Consider the following 23,989-nt stretch of genomic DNA (forward strand, 5'->3'; position numbering starts at 1 on the left):
CTCTAGTTTAAAGGGATCGGTTCCTCTGGTTTAAAGGGATCGGTTCCTCTAGTTTAAAGGGATCGGTTCCTCTAGTTTAAAGGGATCGGTTCCTCTGGTTTAAAGGGATCGGTTCCTCTGGTTTAAAGGGATCGGTTCCTCTCATTTAAAGGGATCGGTCCCTCACGTTCAAAGGGATCGGTTCCTCTAGTTTAAAGGGATCGGTTCCTCTGGTTTAAAGGGATCGGTTCCTCTGGTTTAAAGGGATCGGTTCCTCTCATTTAAAGGGATCGGTCCCTCACGTTCAAAGGGATCGGTTCCTCTAGTTTAAAGGGATCGGTTCCTCTAGTTTAAAGGGATCGGTTCCTCTAGTTTAAAGGGATCGGTTCCTCTGGTTTAAAGGGATCGGTTCCTCTGGTTTAAAGGGATCGGTTCCTCTCATTTAAAGGGATCGGTCCCTCACGTTCAAAGGGATCGGTTCCTCTCGTTCAAAGGGATCGGTTCCTCTGGTTTAAAGGGATCGGTTCCTCTGGTTTAAAGGGATCGGTTCGTCCAGTTTAAAGGGATCGGCTCCTCTGGTTTAAAGGGATCGGCTCCTCTGGTTTAAAGGGATCGGTTCCTCTGGTTTAAAGGGATCGGTTCCTCTGGTTTAAAGTGATCGGTTCCTCTGGTTTAAAGGGATCGATTCCTCTCGTTTAAAGGGATCGGTTCCGATGGTTTAAAGGGATCGGTTCCTCCGGTTTAAAGGGATCGGTTCCTCCGGCTTAAAGGGATCGGTTCCTCTGGTTTAAAGGGATCGGTTCCTCTCATTTAAAGGAATCGGTTCCCTCAGTTTAAAGGGATCGGTTCCTCTAGTTTAAAGGGATCGGTTCCGATGGTTTAAAGGGATCGGTTCCTCTGGTTTAAAGGGATCGGTTCCTCTGGTTTAAAGGGATCGGTTCCACTGGTTTAAAGGGATCAGTTCCTCAGTTTAAAGGGATCGATTCCTCTGGCTTAAAGGGATCAGTTCCTCTAGTTTAAAGGGATCGGTTCCTCCGGTTTAAAGGGATCAGGATCCTCTGGTTTAAAGGGATCAGTTCCTCAGTTTAAAGGGATCGGTTCCTCTGGCTTAAAGGGATCAGTTCCTCTAGTTTAAAGGGATCAGTTCCTCTAGTTTAAAGGGATCGGTTCCTCCGGTTTAAAGGGATCGGTTCCTCTGGTTTAAAGGGATCGGTTCCTCTGGTTTAAAGGGATCGTTTCCTCTAGTTTAAAGGGATCGGTTCCTCTGGTTTAAAGGGATCGGTTCCTCTGGTTCAAAGGGATCGGTTCCTCTGGTTTAAAGGGATCGGTTCCTCTGGTTTAAAGGGATCGGTTCCTCTGGTTTAAAGGGATCGGTTCCTCTGGTTCAAAGGGATCGGTTCCTCTGGTTCAAAGGGATCGGTTCCTCTGGTTTAAAGGGATCGTTTCCTCTAGTTTAAAGGGATCGGTTCCTCTGGTTTAAAGGGATCGGTTCCTCTGGTTTAAAGGGATCGATTCCTCCAGTTTAAAGGTATCAGTTCCTCTGGTTTAAAGGGATCGGTTCCTCTGGTTTAAAGGGATCGGCTCCTCTGGTTTAAAGGGATCGGTTCCTCTGGTTTAAAGGGATCGGTTCCACTTGTTTAAAGGGATCAGTTCCTCAGTTTAAAGGGATCGGTTCCTCTGGCTTAAAGGGATCAGATCCTCTAGTTTAAAGGGATCGATTCCTTTGGTTTAAAGGGATCAGGATCCTCTCGCTTAAAGGGATCGGCTCCTCTGGTTTAAAGGGATCGGTTCCTCTGGTTTAAAGGGATCGGTTCCTCTGGTTTAAAGGGATCGGTTCCCTTAGTTTAAAAGGATCGGTTCCCTTAGTTTAAAGGGATCGACTCCTCTGGTTTAAAGGGATTTCTTCCTCCAGTTTAAAAGGATCAGTTCCTCTGGTTTAAAGGGATCGGTTCCTCTGGTTTAAAGGGATTTCTTCCTCCAGTTTAAAGGGATCAGTTCTTCTGGTTTAAAGGGATCAGTTCTTCTGGTTTAAAGGGATTTCTTCCTCCAGTTTAAAGGGATCAGTTCCTCTGGTTTAAAGGGATTTCTTCCCCCAGTTTAAAGGGATAACGCATCTCACAATAATGAGCTCTCTGTTGGCTCCGTTGCTAAGTGCAACTTTTGGTTGTTACTGAGACACACAGAGAACAGGAAGATCCCAGGTCCGAACCCTGCACCGAGTTCGGATCTCACCTGGAGCGATGATGGGAACCTCCAACTGACTACAGCGTCCATGGAACATAGGCAGGCGGGAAAAAAATCAAGCATATCCCTGAGCTCTCAGCTGTGGCTCAGTCAGTAATACTCTCGCCTCTGAGTCAGAAGCTCGTGGCGTTAAGTCCCACTCCAGAGATGCGAGCACAAGATCCAGGCTGAGACTCTCAGTGTAGTACTGAGGGAGTGCTGCACTGTCGGAGGTGCCGTCTTTCGGATGAGACGGTAAACCGAGGCCCCGTCTGCCCCCTCAAGCTGACGTAAAAGATCCCGCGGCCACTATTTGGAAGAAGTGGCAGGGGAGTGTTCTGCCCGGTGTCCTGACCGATAGTTATCCCTCGACCAGCATCTCTGAAACAAATTATCTGGTCATCATCTCATTGCTGGTTGTGGGAGCTTTCTGTGCGCAAATTGGCTCCGGCGTTTGCTGGATCACAAAAGCGACTGCACTCCCAAAGTACTTCATTGGCCGTAAAGCGCTTTGGGGCGTCGTGAGGGCTTCCCCAGTCGAATAGCGTTCATTGTCGAGGCTTGCCATGAAGCCTGCTCCCCATCAAGGATGAGGGCTTTCGGGGTGGTGGGTGGGGAGAGGAGGTGAGTAGGACAGACTGGAGAAGAGAAGGACGATGCCATCTCTGAGCTGTCTTACTTTGCTCTCACGCACCTCAGAGAAATTCATCCGTCTGCAGATGTTGAAAGGAAAGGATCGGGGGTGGGGCGATTTGCATCTGTTTAACATGACGGAACCGCTCTCCCTGTCAGAATGAAGCAGACTGTTCTCATCACTAATTGGGCGCAGACATGCATCGCCAACCCAAGAATGGAGAGAGTCATCAATGTGGACGTGACGACAAATTGGCCTCTGCCACGAGACGAGGTGGATCGCAAGGAGCCCAGACGCGAGTGTTTCATCTTAAGAGTTTCTTATGGACCGGTCCCAACTCCGCCTAGGAAGGAACTTGCATTTATATGGCGCCTTTCACCACCTCAGGACGTCCTGAAGCGCTTTAAAGCCAATGAAGTACTTTTGAAGTGTCGTCACTGTTGTGATGTAGGAAACGTGGCAGCCAATTTGCGCACAGCAAGATCCCACAAACAGCAATGTGATAAATGGCCTGTTTTTTAGTGCTGTTGATCGAAGAATAAATATGGGCCATGACTCCGGGGAGAGCTCCCCTTCTCTTCTTCGAATAGTGGCCACGGGATTTTTTTTTTACGTCCACCTGAGAGGGCAGACGGGGCCTCGTCCGAAAGACGGCACCTCCGACAGTGCTGCACCCCCTTAGAGCGTCAGCCTGGAGTACGGTGGTTAGTGATGAATAGTGACTAGGTACTGAGATATTTTCTCCTCCTTAACCCAGGGTGGGGTACACAGTCGATTATCTGCCACTCTGGGTACAAATCATATGACGTTAGCCGTAGCTCAGTGGAAATCTCTCTTGCCTTTGAGTCAGAAGGTTGTGGGTTCAAGTCCGACTTTCAGCATATGATCCGTGACCGACACTGCCAGTGTAGTACTGAGGGAGTGCTGCACTGTCGGAGGTGCCGTCTTTCAGATGAGATGTTAAACTGAGGCCCTGTCTGCCCTCTCACCTGGATGCAAAAGATGCCTTGGCCGCTATTTCAAAGTTCTCCCTAGTATCCTGGGCCAATATTTATCCCTCAACCAACACCCCCGCAAAACCGATTATCTGGACGTTATCTCATTGCTGTTTGTGGGATCTTGCTGTGCGCAAATTGGCTGCTGCGTTTCCTACATCACGACAGTGACTACACTTCGAAATAGCACGTAATTGGCTGTAAGGTGCGTTTGGGACGTCCTGAGGTCGTGAAAGGCGCTATATAAATGCAAGATCTTTTTTCTGAAACAGATGGTTTCGAGAACACCAGATTTACCTCCACTTGAAACAATTTTATCGATATTGGATCGAGTGACAGGAACGAAGCCTGTGAGTGCCTCTTTCCCTCTTGACGATGCGAGTGAATCAAATGATGCAATTCAGATACACCGCAGCCTCCCGAACAAATGATATGGTAATGCTGGGAAGATTAACAGCCACTGGAGCTGAGCCGATGAGAGCAGGATGTGCTCCTGCCTTTAATTATGTTCATAATATCATCGTAGGTTCAGCACGGAAGGAGGCCATTTGGCCCACCGTGCCTGTGCTGGCTCTCTGAAAGAGCTATCCAATTAGGCCCACTCCCCCTGCTCGTTCCCCTGTCAATTCTTTTTCCCTTCAAGTATTTATCCGATTCCCTCTTGAAAGTTACTATTGAATCCGCTTCCAACGCAGATGTGTCAATGTTTGTGGAGCCATATTTAAATGCGCCTCCCCTCAATCAAGGCTCGCGGTCATTACAATCGACACTCTTACACGGGACTTATAGAATCATAGAATCATGGAAGTTTACAACATGGAAACAGGCCCTTCGGCCCAACATGTCCATGTCGCCCAGTTTATACCACGAAGCTAGTCCCAATTGCCTGCACTTGGCCCATATCCCTCTATACCCATCTTACCCATGTAACTGTCCAAATGCTTTTCAAAAGACAAAATTGTACCCGCCTCTACTACTGCCTCTGGCAGCTCGTTCCAGACACTCACCACCCTTTGAGTGAAAAAATTGCCCCTCTGGACCCTTTTGTATCTCTCCCCTCTCACCTTAAATCTATGCCCCCTCGTTATAGACTCCCCTACCTTTGGGAAAAGATTTTGACTATCTACCTTATCTATGCCCCTCATTATTTTATAGACTTCTATAAGATCACCCCAAAACCTCCTACTCTCCAGGGAAAAAAGTCTCAGTCTATCCAACCTCTCCCTATAAGTCGAACCATCAAGTCCCGGTAGCATCCTAGTAAATCTTTTCTGCACTCTTTCTAGTTTAATAATATCCTTTCTATAATAGGGTGACCAGAACTGTACACAGTATTCCAAGTGTGGCCTTACTAATGTCTTGTACAACTTCAACAAGACATCCCAACTCCTGTATTCAATGTTCTGACCAACGAAACCAAGCTTCTGTCAGATGGAATTAAAAGGTCATTTCCCCCGCGCCACAGCGTTTGGGAGCAACTTCCAGGATTGGGCTGCCCCCCGCCCCGAGCAAGATCCCAAAGCCTCATTAGCAGCAACGAGGGGGGAACATCACCTAAAAGAAAAGAAACGGACGATCTGGTCGTTTATCACATTGCTGTTTGTGGGATCTTGCTGTGCGCAAATCGGCTGCCGCTTTTCCTACATTACAAAAGCGACTACACTTCCTCCAACACTTAAGAAGCTCGACACCATCCAGGACAAAGCAGCCCGCTTGATTGGCACCCCATCCACCGCCCTAAACATTCACTCCCTTCACCACCGGCGCACTGTGGCTGCAGTGTGTACCATCCACAGGATGCACTGCAGCAACTCGCCAAGGCTTCTTCGACAGCACCTCCCAAACCCGCGACCTCTACCACCTAGAAGGACAAGGGCAGCAGGCACATGGGAACAACACCACCCGCACGTTCCCCTCCAAGTCACACACCATCCCGACTTGGAAATATATCGGCCGTTCCTTCATCGTCGCTGGGTCAAAATCCTGGAACTCCCTTCCTAACAGCACTGTGGGAGAACCTTCACCACACGGACTGCAGCGGTTCAAGAAGGCGGCTCACCGCCACCTTCTCAATTAGGGATGGGCGATAAATGCCGGCCTCGCCAGCGACGCCCACATCCCATGAACGAATAAAAATAAAACATACTTCATTGGCTGTGAGGCAGCTTCGGGACAGCCGGAGGTTGTGAAAGGTGCTATATAAATGCAAGTTCCTGCTTTCTTCTTCTTTCACATAACAAATATCGCCCACCAAACCAATTCATTGTATGTCGAGCGCTTTGCGATGCTTCTGAGGCAGGTTAAGTCGCTACGTAAATGCAATCCTTTTTTTAAAAATGTCCTTTTTATGATTGCTTTATATATTTTAATTTTAAAAAACTTGCATTCACACAAATTCAGGACGTCCCAAAGCACTTTTACAGCCAATGAAGCACTTTTTTTGAATTGTAGTCATGTCGGAAACGCAGCAGCCAATTTGCGCACAGCAAGATCCCACAAACAGCAATGTGACAATGAGCAGGTAATCTGTCTTTTAGTGATGTTGATTGAGGGATAAATATTGGCCCAGGACAAACTCCCACTGCCCTCCTTTGAAATAATGCCATGGCGATCTTTTACATCCACCTGAGAGAGAGCAGATGGGGCCTTGGTTTAACATGTTATCTGAAAGACGGCACCATCTGACAGTGCAGCACTCCCTCAACACTGCACTGGGAATATCAGCCTGGATTATGTACTCCTGGAGTGAGATTTGAATCCACAACCTTCTGAACTCAGAAAAACAAGAGTGCAACCAACGGAGCCACAGTTGACACCTAGAATGAAGGTTCCTGGCATCTGTTTTCCATGCCCTGGACACAGTCTCTGCTCGAGAAACTGGAGGCTCAGAACCTGGAATCTGAACTGGGAGAATAATATAGAAGCAGCTTTAATTGAAGGGGAGTCCAAATGACGGTTAAGCTTGTGGCCGGGGGTTGCCAACTCTGGTCGGACGGATTCCTGGAGGTTTCATCACATGACCTCCCGCCTCCAACTGCCCCGCCCCCCCTCACTCCCGCCATTGGTCGCCCGACATGTCCATCCTCACGGAGCACTGCCTCCCCGCACCGATTGGATAACGGACAGACTCTTCGTGACCCAATTGGATAATCCTTGACTCTCATTAAAACAGCCTTTTTTCCTCATCACCAATATTTTTTAACCAATAAACGAAGGTGTGACAAGAAAATTATAAGAAAACATTTTATTTTTATGCCCTGATGATTAGAGTCATAGAGTCATAGAGTTATACAGCACGGATAGAGGCCCTTCGGCCCATCGTATCCGCGCCGGCCATCAAGCCCAGTCTAATCTAATCCCATATTCCAGCATTTGGTCCGTAGCCTTGTATGCTATGGCATTTCAAGTGCTCATCCAAATGCTTCTTGAATGTTGTGAGGGTTCCTGCCTCCACAACCCTCTCAGGCAGTGAGTTCCAGACTCCAACCACCCTCTGGGTGAAAAAGTTCTTTCTCAAATCCCCTCTAAACCTCCCGCCTTTTACCTTGAATCTATGCCCCCTTGTTATAGAACCCTCAACGAAGGGAAAAAGCTCCTTAGTATCCATCCTATCTATGCCCCTCATAATTTTGTACACCTCAATCATGTCCCCCCTCAGCCTCCTCTGCTCCAAGGAAAACAAACCCAATCTTCCCAGTCTCTCATCATAGCTGAAGCGCTCCAGCCCTGGTAACATCCTGGTGAATCTCCTCTGCACCCTCTCCAAAGCGATCACATCCTTCCTGTAGTGCGGCGACCAGAACTGCACACAGTACTCCAGCTGTGGCCTGACCAGTGTTTTATACAGCTCCATCATAACCTCCTTGCTCTTATATTCTATGCCTCGGCTAATAAAGGCAAGTATCCCATATGCCTTCTTTACCACCTTATCTACCTGTTCCGCCGCCTTCAGGGATCTGTGAACTTGCACACCAAGATCCCTCTGACCCTCTGTCTTGCCTAGGGTCTTCCCATTCATTGTGTATTCCCTTGCCTTGTTAGTCCCTCCAAAGTGCATCACCTCGCACTTTTCCGGGTTAAATTCCATCTGCCACTGTTCCGCCCATCTGACCAACCCATCTATATCGTCCTGCAGACTGAGGCTATCCTCCTCGCTATTTACCACCCTACCAATTTTTGTATCATCAGCGAACTTACTGATCATACCTTTTACATTCATATCCAAGTCGTTAATGTAGACCACAAACAGCAAGGGCCCCAGCACAGATCCCTGTGGTACCCCACTGGCCACAGGCTTCCAGTCACAAAAACAACCTTCGACCATCACCCTCTGCCTTCTGCCACTAAGCCAGTTTTGTATCCAAAGTGCCAAGGCACCCTGGACTCCATGGGCTCGTACCTTCTTGACCAGTCTCCTGTGCGGGACTTTATCGAAGGCCTTACTGAAATCCATGTATACCACATCCACTGCGTTACCCTCATCCACACGCCTAGTCACCCCCTCAAAAAATTCAATCAAATTAGTCAGACATGATCTTCCCTTGACAAAGCCATGTTGACTATCCCTGATTAATCCTTGCTTCTCCAAGTGGAGACTAATTTTGTCCTTCAGAATTTTTTCCAATAATTTTCCTACCACTGATGTTAGGCTCACTGGCCTGTAGTTCCCCGGTTTTTCCCTACTCCCCTTCTTGAATAATGGTACTACATTAGCGGTTCTCCAGTCCTCTGGCACATCAGGATTCTTCTCCTGGGTGTTTGCTCACAGCCGTGTTCAGGAGATAGACCTTCAGTTCCTGGAGACTCCAGGGAGCTTCACTCCGTGCTGTACCTGCCCTGGGAGTGTTTGATGGGACAGTGTAGAGGGAGCTTTACTCTGTATCTAACCCGTGCTGTACCTGCCCTGGGAGTGTTTGATGGGACAGTGTAGAGGGAGCTTTACTCTGTATCTAACCCATGCTGTACCTGCCCTGGGAGTGTTTGATGGGACAGTGTAGAGGGAGCTTTACTCTGTATCTAACCCGTGCTGTACCTGTCCTGGGAGTGTTTGATGGGACAGTGTAGAGGGAGCTTTACTCTGTATCTAACCCATGCTGTACCTGCCCTGGGAGTGTTTGATGGGATGGTGCAGAGGGAGCTTTACTCTATATCTAACCCGTGCTGTACCTGCCCTGGGAGTGTTTGATGGGACGGTGTAGAGGGAGCTTTACTCTATATCTAACCCTGTACCTGCCCTGGGAGTGTTTGATGGGACGGTGTAGAGGGAGCTTTACTCTGTATCTAACCCTGTACCTGCCCTGGGAGTGTTTGATGGGACAGTGTAGAGGGAGCTTTACTCTGTATCTAAACCGTGCTGTACCTGCCCTGGGAGTGTTTGATGGGACAGTGTAGAGGGAGCTTTACTCTGTATCTAACCCGTGCTGTACCTGAGGTTGCAGTGATATGTTCCCAACACTGGGTGACAAAGTAGAAAAACATTTTGCATTCCTTTTCCATCTACATCCAAAAATAATATTGCAGAGAATAAAAAGCTTTGCTTCTGTCCCCTGACGAGTCTGTGCCAATTCTAATCTCTTTAGTAGTGAGTGCATGTGAGAGGCAATCAATCAAAAGTCTGAATAACCCGCCAATGAATTATCCATCGAACTCACCCAGCTGGCACAGCGCTGAGACACCATCGAAGACAAAATCAGTTTGAACGCCTGATTGAGCAGCTCTGCCGATTACCATCTCACAGCTCGCCTGAGATATCCAACACATGTCCTACCCCACTCCTCCCCTGAAGGCGGTGACGTCTTCATAACTGTTGTTTTCTGGATGTGGGCACGGCTGCGTGTGTTGTTCGAATTGAAAGGACGTGTGAGCCTCGACTGGTGAGTGTTGGCGGGGCCCTTTGACGTCATCGCCAACTCTGAACCCCTCCTCACCCAGCGCCCGCGGGCAGGGAGTCACCGGCTATCGGTCGGAAGCAGGAGTCGTGGCTCCCAGAGCTCCTAACTGGGCCGAGCGCTTGGGAGCGGCTGCGAGATCTGCCATTGTGAGGGGGTCAGATACAATTTTGCATTTATGTAGCGCCTTTCACAACCCCAGGATGTCCCAAAGACGCTGCACAGCCAATGAAGATACTTTTAGAGATGTAGTCACTGTTGTAATGTAGGAAACGGGGCAGCTAATTTGCGCACAGCAAGATCCCACAAACAGCAATGTGAGAATCTGCTTCCTTAGTGTTGTTGGTTGAGGGATAAATATTGGCCAGTAGTGGCCGTGGGATCTTTTAGGTCCATCTGAGAGGGGAAGACGGGGCCCTCGGTTTAACATCTCATCCGAAAGATGGCACCTCCGACAGTGCAGCACTCCCTCGGTACCGGCACTGGGGGTGTCGGCCCTGGATTACGGGGCTCGAGTCTCTGGAGTGGGTCTTGAACCCACGACCTTCTGACTCAGAGGCGTGGCCAGCAGCACAGAGGGAAGATAAGAAAGATGAAGAAATAATAGGGATAAATACACAGAGGGGAGGGGAGGGGAGTGGAGGGGGTTGGAGGTGAACGGTGAGGAGAGGAGGGCAGCAGAGGGAATTGGAGCGGAAGGGAAGGGATGGGGGTTGGTGGAGGGGAGGGAGGGAAGTGGGGTGGAGGGGAGGGAAGGGGAGGGGAGCAGAGGGGAGTGGAGGGGAATGGGCGGAGGGGAGAGGGGGGGCGGAGAGGAGGGAAGTGGAGTGGGTGGAGGGGAGGGGAAGGGGTTGGAGAGTAGGGGAGTGGAGTGAATGGAGGGGAGGGGAGGGGAGGGGTACGGAGGGGAGGGAAGTGGTTTGGGTGGAGGAGAGAGGAGTGGAGTGGGTGGAGGGGTGGGGGCGGAGGGGAGCAGAGGGAATTGGAGTGGAGGGGAAGGGATGGGAATGGGTAGAGGGAAGGGGACGGAAGGGGAGGGGAACAGAGGAGAGTGGAGAGGAGGGGAGGGGAGGGTAGGGGAAGGGAGCGGGTGGAGGGTAGACGAGCGGAGAGAAGTGGGGATGGAGGGGAGTGAAGGGGAGGGGGCAGAGGGGAAGGGAGGAGAGTGGGTGGAGGGGAGGGGAGAGGAGGGAGTAGAGGGGAGCGGGTTGGAGGGGAGGGAAGGGGAGTGGAGGGAAGCGGAGGGAATCATCTTTAAATAAATAATGATCCTCTTTTTTAAATAAATGCCTCGACTGTCAGCACAGGCAGGTGGGACAATAAATGCCCTCTCGGCCTCTCCCACTCATCCATCTCCGAAATTAACATTCGCCAACATGTCGCCAACGACAGGCAGCCAATGAGATGTATTAATTTAGCAAAAGCAGACCGACAAGAGGGAAAATCTAATTGCTGATGGTGTGTGAATGTTTGATAATGTTCAGTGGTGGGATTGAGAAAGATATTTGGTCTCTCAGTGGAGCTTCTCTGCCCCTCGCATGTCTGACAGGGCAAAGTCATAATTCATGTGTCAGTGACTAAATGTGTTTCTCTCCTTCCTTCCCTTTCGCTCCCCCTCTCTCCTCGGTCCAAATTGTTCTTTAAGCTTTTGAAAACCTCAAAGAAGGAGATCGAGGTGCCTCACGTGTGTATGTTGATAATTCCTGTCATCCTGATAACCAGGCCCCGTTCACCCATCACCCCCTGTGCTCGCTGACCTAAATTGGCTCCTGGTCCGGCAAGGCCTCGATTTTAAAGTTCTCGTCCTTGTGCTCAATTCCCTCCAAGGCCTCGCCCCCACCCCCCCCCTCCCTCTCTCTGTGACCTCCTCCAGCCCTACGAACCTCCGAGATCTCTGCTCTCCTCCAATTCTGGCCTCTTGCTCATCCCCGATTTTAATCACCCCACCATTGGCGGCCGTGCCTTCAGCTACCTAGGCCCTAAGCTCTGGAATTCCCTCCCTAAACCTCTCCGCCTCTTTCTCCTCCTTTAAGACGCTCCTTAAAACCTACCTCTTTGACCAAGCTTTTGGTCGCCTGTCCTAATATCTCCAAATTTTACAACAACAACAACTTGCATTTATACAGCGCCTTTAATGTAGTAAAACGTCCCAAGGCGCTTCACAGGAGCGATTATTAGACAAAATTTGACACCGAGCCACATAAGGAGATGGAGTCATTCGCTCGGGAACGGAGTTTGAGGCGGGGATTGAAGACAATGGCTTTGGTCTTCCCAATATTTAGTTGGAGGAAATTTCTGCTCATCCAGTGTTGGACAAGCAGTGTGACAAATTGGAGGCGATGGAGGGGTCGAGAGAGGTGGTGGTGAGGTAGAGCTGGGTGTTATCAGTGTGCACGTGGAACTTGTATGATATCGCCCCTGTGAAGCACCTTGGCACGTTCTGCTACGTTAACGCCTTACATAAAGGGACTGTTTTTATGGGATGTGGGCGATAAGGCTACATTTATTGCCGTGGCTCAGTGGGTCGCACTCTCGCCTCTGAGCCAGAAGGTCGTGGGTTCGAGCCCCGCTCCAGAGACTCAAACACATAATCCAGGCCCACGCTCCCAGTGCCAGTGCTGACCACGCTGTCGGAGGCGCCGCCTTTCGGATGAGACCCTGTGGACGTAAAAGATCCCCGGTGTATTGGCCAGCATTGATCCCTCGACCAGCATCAATAAAACAAATGATCTGGTCAGTATCGTATAGCTGTTTGTGGGATCTTGCTGTGCGCAAATTGGCTGCTGTATTTCCTACATTACAACAGTGACTACACTTCAAAAAAGTACTTCATTGGCTGTAAAGAACTTTGGGACATCATGAAAGGCGCTACATAAATGCAAGTTCATTCTTAAATTTGGTTACTGATCAGTGGAACAATTTTCTTCCTAATTTACTATATCGAAGCCTCTCATAATTTTGGAAACCTCTTTCAGATCTCCTCTTAACCTCAGTTTTAATGAAAAGAACCCCAGTTTTTCTACTCTCCTCACAACTAAAGCCTCTGATCCCTGGGGTTACCTTAACCAATCTCTTTTGGTCTCTCTGTTGACCTCGATATCCTTCCTAAATGGAAATGGGTTTCGATGCAGTGGAAGAGAAACAAAAATTTTCATTTATATAGTGCCTTTAATGTAGTAAAACGTCCCAAGTTGCTTCACAGGAGTGATTATCAGACAAAATTTGACGCCGAGCCACATAGCGAGGTATTAGGACAAGCGAGGTAGGTTTTAAGGAGCGTCTCAAAGGAGGAGAAAGAAGGTAAAGAGGCAGAGAGGTTTAGGGAGGGAATTCCAGAGCTCGGGGCCTGTGCAGCTGAAGGCACGGCCGCCAATGGTGGAGCGATTAAAATCGGGGATGTGCAAGGGGCCAGAATTGGAGAAACGCAGAGATCTCGGAGGGTTGTAGGGGCTGGAGGAGGTCACAGAGATAGGGAGGGGACGAGGCCACGGAGGGATTTGAAAACAAGGGTGAGAGTTTTAAAATCGAGGCGTTCCCGGACCGGGAGCCAATGTAGGTCAGCGAGCACAGGGAGTGATGGGAGAACAGGACTTGGTGCGAGTTAGGATACGGGGGCAGCAGAGTTTTGGATGAGCTCAAGTTTATGGATGGTGGAAGATGGGAGGCCGGTCAGGAGAGCATTGGAATAGTCCAGTCTGGAGGTTACAAAGGCATGGATGAGGGTTTCGGCAACAGATGAGCTGAGGCAGGAGCGGAGGTGGGCGATGTTACGGAGGTGGAAGTGGGCCGTCTTGGTGATGGAGCGGATATGGGGTCAGAGGCTCATCTCAGGGTCAAATAGGACGCCAAGGTTGCGAACAGTCTGGTTCAGCCTCAGACAGTGGCCGGGGAGAGGGATGGAGTTGGTGACTAGGGAACGGAGTTTGAGGCGGGGACTGAAGACAATGGCTTCGGTCTTCCCAATATTTAGTTGGAGGAAATTTCTGCTCACCCAGTACTGGATGTCGGACAAGCAGTGTGACAAATGAGAGAGAGTGGAGGGGTCGAGGGAGGAGGTGGTGAGGTAGAGCTGGGTGTCATCGTGTGGAACCTGAACGTTGTGTTTTCGGATGACGTCGCCAGAGGGGCAGCATGTAGGTGAGAAATAGGAGGGGACCAGGGATAGACCCTTGGGGGACTCCAGAGGTAACGATGGGGGAGCAGGAAGAGAAGCCATTGCGGGATATTCTCTGGCTACGACTAGACAGATAAGAGTGGAACCAGACGAGCGCAGTCCCTCCCAGCTGGCGGAGGGAGGCGTGGAGCTGGAGGAGGATGGTGTGGTCGACCGTGTCAAAGGCGGAGGGATTTGGACATTAAAGGCAGCTCGATAAGCCTGTTAAAAAAAAAGTGAATCGAATTCTAGGTTTTATCTCAAGTCGTGTAGTCTTTCAAAGCCTAGAGGAGATGACAAGTATATATAAAACCTTAATAAGACCTCAATTGGAGCACTGTGGGCAGTATCGGGCTCCATACTATAGGAAGGGGATATTGAGGCATTAGTGAGGATACAGGGCGTGGTTTTTCTCGTTAGAACAACGCAGGATATGGGGAGATATAATCGAACGTTTAAAATGGAGAAAGGATGGGTCAGGGTAGAAGGAGACTTTTTCCAGCAGTTGAGGGGGTCAAGAATGAGGGATTACAGATACAAGATAAAATGGAAGAGGTTTTGAGTAGAGGGCAGGAGAAACTCCTTCTCAGAGAGCGTTGTGAGGAGGTGGAATTCACTTCCAGCATTAATAGTTGAGGCAGAAACTATGTCAACATTTGAGGTTCGAAAAGGAAAAGGGATTGAAGGAATAGTGTAACTGTGATCGGGACTATTCGCTCGTGTGGGGCGTAAATGCCAACATGGACCAGTTGGGCTTCTGTATTGTAACTTCTAGGTATGTATTTCTTTGCATGTGAACATCGGAACAGGAGTGGGCCATTCAGCCCCACGGTGTGACTCTGAGCCACACAACAACAATTTGCATTTATATAGCGCCTTTGACATTGTAAAACGGCCCAAGGCGCTTCACAGGAGCGTACGCAATGGGAAGGCCCCACATTCGATCCCAGATCTCAGTTGGATGTCCGATCGTTGGACTGTGGGAGGGGAAAGTCAGACCGGGTTTCCCAGTCCTGGGGCACGAGTTTAACTTGGGACCCCCCCCCCCGCCCACCTAGATATCTGCGTGGGGAACCCAGAAGCCAAATGAGCGCGTTGCAACTCCAACTGAAGGTGAGTATTTGCGCTCCCGGGTTTCTCGCGTGCCAGGCTGACAGGGAAAGGGAAAAGAGACCTGAATCGGAGCGGGGGGAGGGAGGGAGAGATCGTGGGCCCTGGAACAAATCGGAGAGGGTGGGTGAGGGAGGAGGGGCAGGTGGCCGACATCGGGGGAGTCCAGCATTGCTGTGTGGGGGGGGGAAGAGGGGTGCGATCTGGGGGGGGTCCTGTCGGCCAGGAGTGTCTGTTGGGCCTGGGTGAAGCCGCCCTGCTCCTCCGGGCCCACGAGCAGCACAATAAAGGCCCTCACCCCATGGATGCGGCCTGCTTCCACCTGACGTCAATCAGAGGCGATGGGAACCCCGAACAGGTACGGTTAAATCCATTTAACGTTTGCAACATGCAAAATATTAAATGCCTCAAGTATCTCAATGAGGTACATTGCCCCTTTAAGGATTGACCCACTGGCTTTAAGTGGGGGGGGGGGCGGGACTTCCTGGTGTCTTATGAACCTGCCTGGGTTAAAGGTGGCCGTGTTCCCGCTCCAAAAAGTTATTTTAACCCGGGTTAAAACTCTCCCCCCCCACCCACCCACGATCTCTACCCAGCCACCCCCGAGTTTCAGGTGAGGTGAATTGAGGCTTGGCTACGATGCCCCCCACAGTCGAATAGCTCGCCCGCGCTCACCATTCAGCGAGACTGGAGCCCAGCACGATTCAGCGCCTTCGGGGGAGGAGGGGGAATAACTGGAACCAGACAAACAATTAAAAAAAGATCGATCAGACCCAAGGGATTTAAAGCTCTCTTCGTGACTGTGGGTTTAAGTGGAAGTAACAATAAACCCATAGAAAGCTAATCTAGGTACGAACTGACATATCATTAGCATCACTGTTACATTAACATTTTAATATTCCATCCCGTCTCCTAATCACTTAATCCCTTCATGCCTGTCTGGGATTTCAATCAGAGTCCTTCTCATGTTATTTCACCTCTCAATATCAGGCTGCATGAGGCCCTCTGCTTTCTCTCTCACGAGCCTCGCTCTTTCCAGGGCCTTAAGAAAAGATGCTTTTAAAACGGGCCATTGCCGCTGGATCCCGCAGTGTGGGCCCTAGAAAGAAAGAAAGGCCATGTAAAATTATGAGGGGCCTAGATAGAGTGGATAGGGAGGATCTATTACTCTTGGCAGAGGGGTCAATAAGATTTAAAGTATTTAAAGGATTAAAGGGGAGTTGAGGAGAATTTTTTTTCACCCAGAGGGTGATGGGGGTCTGGAACTCACTGCCTGAGAGGGTGGAAGAGGCAGAAACCCTCAACTCATTTAAAAAGTACTTGGATGTGCACTTGAAGTGCCGTAAACTACAGGGCTACAGACCAAGTGCTGGAAAGTGGGATTAAACTGGTAGCTCTTTTTCGGCCAGCACAGACACGATGGGCTGAAAGGCCTCCTTCTGTGCCGCAAATTTCTATGATTCTAAAGAAAGATCTTGCATTTATATAGCGCCTTTCACAAACCTCAGGACGTCCCAAAGCGCTTTACAGCCAATGAAATAATTCTGAAATATAGACACTGTTGTAATGTGGGAAAAACGGCAGCCAATTTGCGCACAGCAAGATCCCACAGACAGCAATGTGATAATGACCAGATCGTCTGTTTTTTTCGTGATGTTGGTTGAGGGATGAATACGGGCCCAGGTCACTGGGGGAGAACTCCCCCCTGCTCTTCTTCAAAATGGCGGCTGTGGGATCTTTTACATCCACCTGAGAGGGTAGATGGGGCCGCGGTTTAACGTCTCCTCCGAAAGACGGCACCTCCGACAGTGCAGCACTCCCTCAGTACTGGCACTGGGAGCGTCGGCCTGGATTACAGGCTCAAGGTCTCTGGAGTGGCGCTTGATTTAGGGGTGAGAGGTCAAGCCGCTGAGCCACGGCCACAAATGGGCTCCCTGATTGATTGTAGAGCCAGTGTGATCTGTCTTTACCATGGTAGGTAAGTAATTAAAATTAAAACACGATATAATTTAGATGTTAAGTGATGCTGATCTAAAAATTATTTCTTTGAGTGGTTTCAGCGAGAAGATTCAGAGAAACTGTGCAATTTTTGCACGAAAATATGGCAAGTTATTGGCACAATATTGCGTTTCAGTATGATTTATGGCATTGCATCATTGTAGTAAATACTCAGGACACATAGTTCAGACCATTTCCTGCGTCTTATTAAAATCAACACAAGCAACCTCCACCAGCAAAGCACTTACTCACTGAGTCCTGCCCCTCACACTCTCACCTCTGACCTCTGCCATTCAGATTGCGCTGGTGTCCGATACAAAACACGGAATGGATCCATGCACTGCACCAGGTGTCCGATACACTACATTGCATTCATATAGCGCCTTTAACGTAGTAAAACGTCCTTCACGGGAGCAGTTATCAAGCAAAATTTGACTCCGAGCCAGATAAGGAGATATTAGGACAGGTTGGTCAAAGGGGTGGGTTTTAAGGAGTCTTAAAGGAGGAGGTGGAGAGGTTTAGAGAGTGAATTCTGGAGCTTGGGGCCTAGGCCGCCAATGGCGGGGCGATGAAAATCGGGGATGCGCAAGAGGCCAGAATTGGAGGAGCGCAGAGATCTCGGAGGGATTGTAGGGCTGGAGGAGGTCACAGAGATAGGGAGGGGGGGCGAGGCCATGAAGGGGATTTGAAGACAAGGATGAGAATTTTAAAATCGAGGTGTTTAACTGGACTGTTTAACCCGCTATAGGAAGGAAACTAAAGGGCTGCAAATAGTGGGGAAGAGGTCCATTGTCCACTGTTTATTGAATAATTGGTCGCAGTAATGAAGCAATTGTTAATTTTACCAATATGTTGACATGTGTTTGTGACTGATCTTCCCTCCGGGTTTGAACCTAAAATCTATAGACATTAGAGTGAAATCCTACAAAGTGGGTAAAAACCCTATGGACCTCCACTCAGCCCTCAAGCGTGACCCTGAGCTCTCCGGTCGCCTGACGCTTTTAATTCCCTGTCCCCCACTCCCACTCTGACCTCTCTGTCCTCGGCCTCCTGCACTGTTTCACTGAAGCCCAACAGAAGCTCGAGGAACAGCATTTTACAACCTCCCGGACTCAACATTGAGTTTAACAACTTCAGATGAGAACCACCTCTCCCATTTTCTCTTGGACCTTTGCTCCTGCTCTGGTCCCATCTTTTGTTTCCAGGTTTATCACTCCCATTTTGCCTTGCACCATCATCTTGTTTGTTATTTAATCACTCCTGCCCTCCACCCTATCAGAGACCTCTCCCTTTTGTTCTTTCCCCCCTCCTCTTTTTCCTGGCACAGGAGCAGAGAATTCCAAAGATTCACAACCCTCTGAGTGAAGAAATTCCTCCTCATCTCAGTCTTGAATGGCCGACCCCTTATCCTGAGACTGTGCCCTCTAGTTCTATGAACTGTTAAAATCTCTAACATCTTCCAGTTCTGATGAAAAGTTAACTCTGTTTTTCTCTCTACAGATGCTGCCTGACCTGCTGAGAGTTTTCCAGTTGTTTCTGTTTTTATTTCAGTCTGTACCTGTCCCTGTGAGAGGGGGTTCCCAACCCTCCAGGATTGTCCCTGGAGTCTCCAGGAACTGAAGATTAATCTCCAGGACAACTGCAAAACACCCGGGAGGAAAATCACAGGGGCATTAACAAAAATGTATTTGACCGTTTTTTCATTTGGTAGTTATAAAAATATTGGAGATGTGGGGGGAGAAAAGCCTGTTTGACTGACAGTCAAGAATCGTCCAATCGGGCAACGAAGAGTCTGCTCGCTTTCCAATTGGCCATAGGAAGGTGGAGCACCTGGAGGACGGACCAACCCCGGGAGTGTCGGGGGGCCGGGTGGTTCGAGGCGGGAGGTCATGTGATGAAACCTCCAGGAATACGGCCAACCAGCGTTGTCAACCCTACCCTGTGACCTCCGACCCCTTTCGCCAACCCTACATTTAGCCAGCGCCTTTTTGAAGAGTTAATCGAGTCGGCATGAGCTGAGAGCCCGTCCCACATACCATGATGCAGTTTTAAAAAAAGCAATGACAGATACTGAGCAAGGAAAGCTAAGTAAGCAATGTATTATACATTTTTATAAGGTTGGGATGGGATAGCCAGTCTACCATCTAATCTTTCCTGATTTACCATGCTTTCAAATATATCTGAACAACGCAATATCCTGGTTTTATGTCTAACACATCATTGGGAATTGATGATAATCCGAGTGTATCTTTAGAACCATAGAATCACAGAATCACACAGTGCAGGAGGAGGCTATTCGGCCCATCGTTCCTGTGCCGGCTCTCTGAAAGAGCTGTCCAATTAGTCCCACTCTCCCCTGCATTCTCCCCGTACCCCTGCAAGTGTTTCCTTTTTAGATTGAAACTTTATACAGCGCCTTTCATGACCTCAGGACGTCCCAAAGCGCTTTGCAGCCAGGGAGGTACTTTTTGAAGTGTAGTCGCTGTTGTAATGTATGGAAACGCGGCAGCCAATTTGCGCACAGCAAGATCCCACAAACAGCAACGAGATAAAAAACAGTTGATCTGTACTTTTTAGTGACGCTGGTCGAGGGATAAATATTGACCCAGGACACCCTGCTCTTCTTCAAAATAGCAGCCGCGGGATCTTTTACATCCACCTGAGAGGGGCAGACGGGGCCCTCGGTTTAACGTCTCATCTGAAAGACGGCACCTCCGACAGTGCAGCGCTCCCTCAGTGCTGCACTCTTGGTGGCAGCCTGGATATTAGTCCTCTCGAGTCTCTAGACTTTCTGACTCAGGAGTGAGTGTGCTACCAACTGAGGCGCAGCTGAAAGCCTAAGTAAGAGGAGGAGTATGGAGGCCACATACTGCTTGGAAAGTAAGAGTCTAAATGGGGCAGAAGAACAAAGGGATCTAGGGGTACAGATACACAAATCATTAAAAGTAGCGACGCAGGTTAACAAGGCCATAAAAGAGCAAACCAAGCACTGGGGTTCATTTCTAGAGGGATAGAATTGAAAAGCAGAGAAGTTATATTAAACTTGTATAGAACCTTGGTTAGACCACACTTGGAGCACTGTGAACAGTTCTGGTCTCCATATTATAAAAAGGAGATAGAGGCACTGGAGAAGGTGCAAAATGGGATGATACCAGAACTGAGAGGATATAATTTTCAGGGAAGATTGAACAGGCTGGGGCTCCTTTCTCTAGAAAAGAGGAGGCCGAGGGATGACCTGATCGAGGTCTTTAAAATTATGAAAGGGGTTTGATAGGGTAGACGTAGAGAAGATGTTTACACTTGTGGGGGAGACCAGAACTAGGGGCCATAAATATAAGATAGTCGCTAATAAATCCAATCGGGAATTCCGGAGAAACTTCTTCACCCAGAGAGTGGTGAGAATGTGGAACTCGCTCCCACAAGGAGTAGTTGAGGTGAATAGTGTAGATACATTTAAGGGGAAGCTCGATAAACACATGAGGGAGAGAGGAATAGAAGGATATAGTGATAGGGTGAGATGAAGTAGGGAGGGAGGAGGCTCGTGTGGAGCATAAACACCGGGATAGACCAGTTGGGCCGAATGGCCTGTTTCTGTGCTGTACATTCTATGTAATTCTCGAAGTTTTTATCCAATTCCCCTTTTGAAAGTTACGATTGAATCTGCTTCCACCGCCCTTTCAGGCAGCGCGTTCCAGATCAGAACAACTCGCTGCGTAAAAAAAAAATTCTCCTCCTTTCCCCCGTGGCCTCTGAGTCCGGGAGTGTTGGATAAGAGAAACAAAGTTAAACTGGCAGAGGGCAGGTGGGCACCTTGTCAGCCACGGGATGTTGACGGGGCTTTGGAAAGGGGAGAGTGAAATTCTACATTGGGTTAAATTCCAGATGCACTTCCCATGTAACAAGGAATGGTTCGAGGAGCTTTTCATTTTCTTTTCTGCTTGTCTGGCCATTCTTCGAGGCTGATGACTTTAGACAGTGAAACTGGGGTTGTCTCACTTGGTTGTTACTGATTGTGACTTGGCTAGTACTGGTCGAGACTTGGCTAGTACTGGTCAAGACTTGACTATTACTGACCATGATTTGGCTAGTACTGACCGTGACATGTCTAGTTCTGACCGTGACTTGGCTAGTACTGATCGAGACTTGACTAGTACTGATCGTGACTTGTCTAGAACTGACAGTGACTTGGCTAGTACTGACCATGACTTGGCTAGTACTGGTCGAGACATGACAAGTACTGGTCATGACTTGGCTAGTACTGGTCGAGACTTGACAAGTACTGATCGTGACTTGACTAGTACTGACCATGACTTGACAAGTACTGATCAAGATTTGGCTAGTACTGGTCGAGATTTGGCTAGTACTGACCGTGACTTGGCTAGTACTGGTCGAGACTTGGCTAGTACTGACCGTGACTTGGCTAGTACTGATCGAGACTTGGTTAGTACTGGTCGAGACTTGGTTAGTACTGACCGTGACTTGGCTAGTACTGGTCGAGACTTGGCTAGTACTGACCGTGACTTGGCTAGTACTGGTCGAGACTTGGCTAGTACTGGTCGAGACTTGGCTAGTACTGACCGTGACTTGGCTAGTACTGACCGTGACTTGGCTAGTACTAGTCGAGACATGTCTAGTACTGACCGTGACATGTCTAGTACTGGTCGAGACATGTCTAGTACTGACCGTGACATGTCTAGTACTGGTCGAGACATGTCCAGTACTGACCGTGACTTGGCTAGTACTGATCGAGACATGTCCAGTACTGATCGAGACATGTCTAGTACTGACTGTGACATGTCTAGTACTGATCGAGACATGTCTAGTACTGACTGTGACATGTCTAATACTGACCATGACATGTCTAGTACTGATCGAGACATGTCTAGTACTGATCGTGACATGTCTAGTACTGATCGAGACATGTCTCGTACTGATCGTGACATGTCTAGTACTGGTCGAGACTTGGCTAGTACTGGTCGAGACTTGGCTAGTACTGACCGTGACTTGGCTAGTACTAGTCAAGACATGTCCAGTACTGACCGTGACATGTCTAGTACTGGTCGAGACATGTCTAGTACTGACCGTGACATGTCTCGTACTGGTCGAGACATGTCTAGTACTGACCGTGACATGTCTAGTACTGGTCGAGACATGTCCAGTACTGACCGTGACTTGGCTAGTACTGATCGAGACATGTCTAGTACTGATCGAGACATGTCTAGTACTGACTGTGACATGTCTAGTACTGATCGAGACATGTCTAGTACTGACTGTGACATGTCTAGTACTGATCGAGACATGTCTAGTACTGACCGTGACATGTCTAGTACTGATCGAGACATGTCTAGTACTGATCGAGACATGTCTAGTACTGACCGTGACATGCCTAGTACTGATCGAGACATGTCTCGTGCTGATCGTGACATGTCTAGTACTGGTCGAGACTTGGCTAGTACTGGTTGAGACTTGGCTAGTACTGACCGTGACATGTCTGGTGTAGGGGGTGGTGGTGTGTGTCAGCTTCACCTCTGACCTCTGAGCGGTCCGAATCGCTCCCACTCCCTGGGTTCTAGACCTTGGACTTATTTGGGGGTTGTGACAAAGTGCAGCAGACAACTGGTTTTGGTGCAAGAAACTTTGACCTTTATTCAAGAGAGAAAATACAACACAACAATCTTAACACTCTAATAAAATGGGGAACACTTCAGTACACACGAGGGAAATTACAGTAGAAAGAGTCATAGAGTCATAGAGTTATACAGCACGGATAGAGGCCCTTCGGCCCATCGTGTCCGCGCCGGCCATCAAGCCCTGTCTAATCTAATCCCATATTCCAGCATTTGGTCCGTAGCCTTGTATGCTCTAGCATTTCAAGTGCTCATCCAAATGCTTCTTGAATGTTGTGAGGGTTCCTGCCTCCACAACCCTCTCAGGCAGTGAGTTCCAGACTCCAACCACCCTCTGGGTGAAAAAGTTCTTTCTCAAATCCCCTCTGAACCTCCCGCCTTTTACCTTGAATCTATGCCCCCTTGTTATAGAACCCTCAACGAAGGGAAAAAGCTCCTTAGTATCCATCCTATCTGTGCCCCTCATAATTTTGTACACCTCAATCATGTCCCCCCTCAGCCTCCTCTGCTCCAAGGAAAACAAACCCAATCTTCCCAGTCTCTCTTCATAGCCGAAGCGCTCCAGCCCTGGTAACATCCTGGTGAATCTCCTCTGCACCCTCTCCAAAGCGATCACATCCTTCCTGTAGTGCGGCGACCAGAACTGCACACAGTACTCCAGCTCCATCATAACCTCCTTGCTCTTATATTCTATGCCTCGGCTAATAAAGGCAAGTATCCCATATGCCTTCTTTACCACCTTATCTACCTGTTCCGCCGCCTTCAGGGATCTGTGAACTTGCACACCAAGATCCCTCTGACCTTCTGTCTTGCCTAGGGTCTTCCCATTCATTGTGTATTCCCTTGCCTTGTTAGTCCCTCCAAAGTGCAACACCTCGCACTTTTCCGGGTTAAATTCCATTTGCCACTGTTCCGCCCATCTGACCAACCCATCTATATCGTCCTGCAGACTGAGGCTATCCTCCTCGCTATTTACCACCCTACCAATTTTTGTATCATCAGCGAACTTACTGATCATACTTTTTACAAAGATACCTCACCCCTCCCAATCCCACGGTACTAGCTAAGTTGGACTCTAAAGGACCAGAGATAATGCTCACCAAACGAACCCTTGACAGTAATTCACTCAGAGGTGAGTCAGAAATAGATTGCAGAGTGGAAACTTTGCGGATCTTCGGTTTTCTCCCGAGTTGGTTTTCTTTGGTCGCGGTGGCCAGCATTACCCAGTGGGTTGGTGGTAATATTCGGTTGGTTGTTTCGTAAGGCCCTTGTTGCCACGAGGTGTCTGACGGTCACTGGGGCTGTTGCTCTGGTTTCTTCTTGTGTGTCGGCCTGCTTCTAGAGCTGCTGACCTTCTCTGTAGAATCCCTTGCCTTGTTGTT

General features: G+C 49.0%; 1 protein-coding gene across 1 annotated transcript; it reads left to right on the forward strand.

Moving 5' to 3' along the window:
• Window positions 1-21,081: 21,081 nt before the first annotated feature.
• On the forward strand, window positions 21,082-22,443 carry LOC137302297 (protein starmaker-like). Its single transcript, XM_067971938.1, has one exon. The coding sequence runs from the start codon at window positions 21,082-21,084 to the stop codon at window positions 22,441-22,443; it is 1,362 nt and encodes a 453-aa protein (XP_067828039.1).
• Window positions 22,444-23,989: the final 1,546 nt, after the last annotated feature.

The sequence above is a fragment of the Heptranchias perlo genome, chromosome 35 (genome assembly GCF_035084215.1).
Source record: "Heptranchias perlo isolate sHepPer1 chromosome 35, sHepPer1.hap1, whole genome shotgun sequence".
NCBI classification, from domain to species: Eukaryota; Metazoa; Chordata; class Chondrichthyes; order Hexanchiformes; family Hexanchidae; genus Heptranchias; species Heptranchias perlo.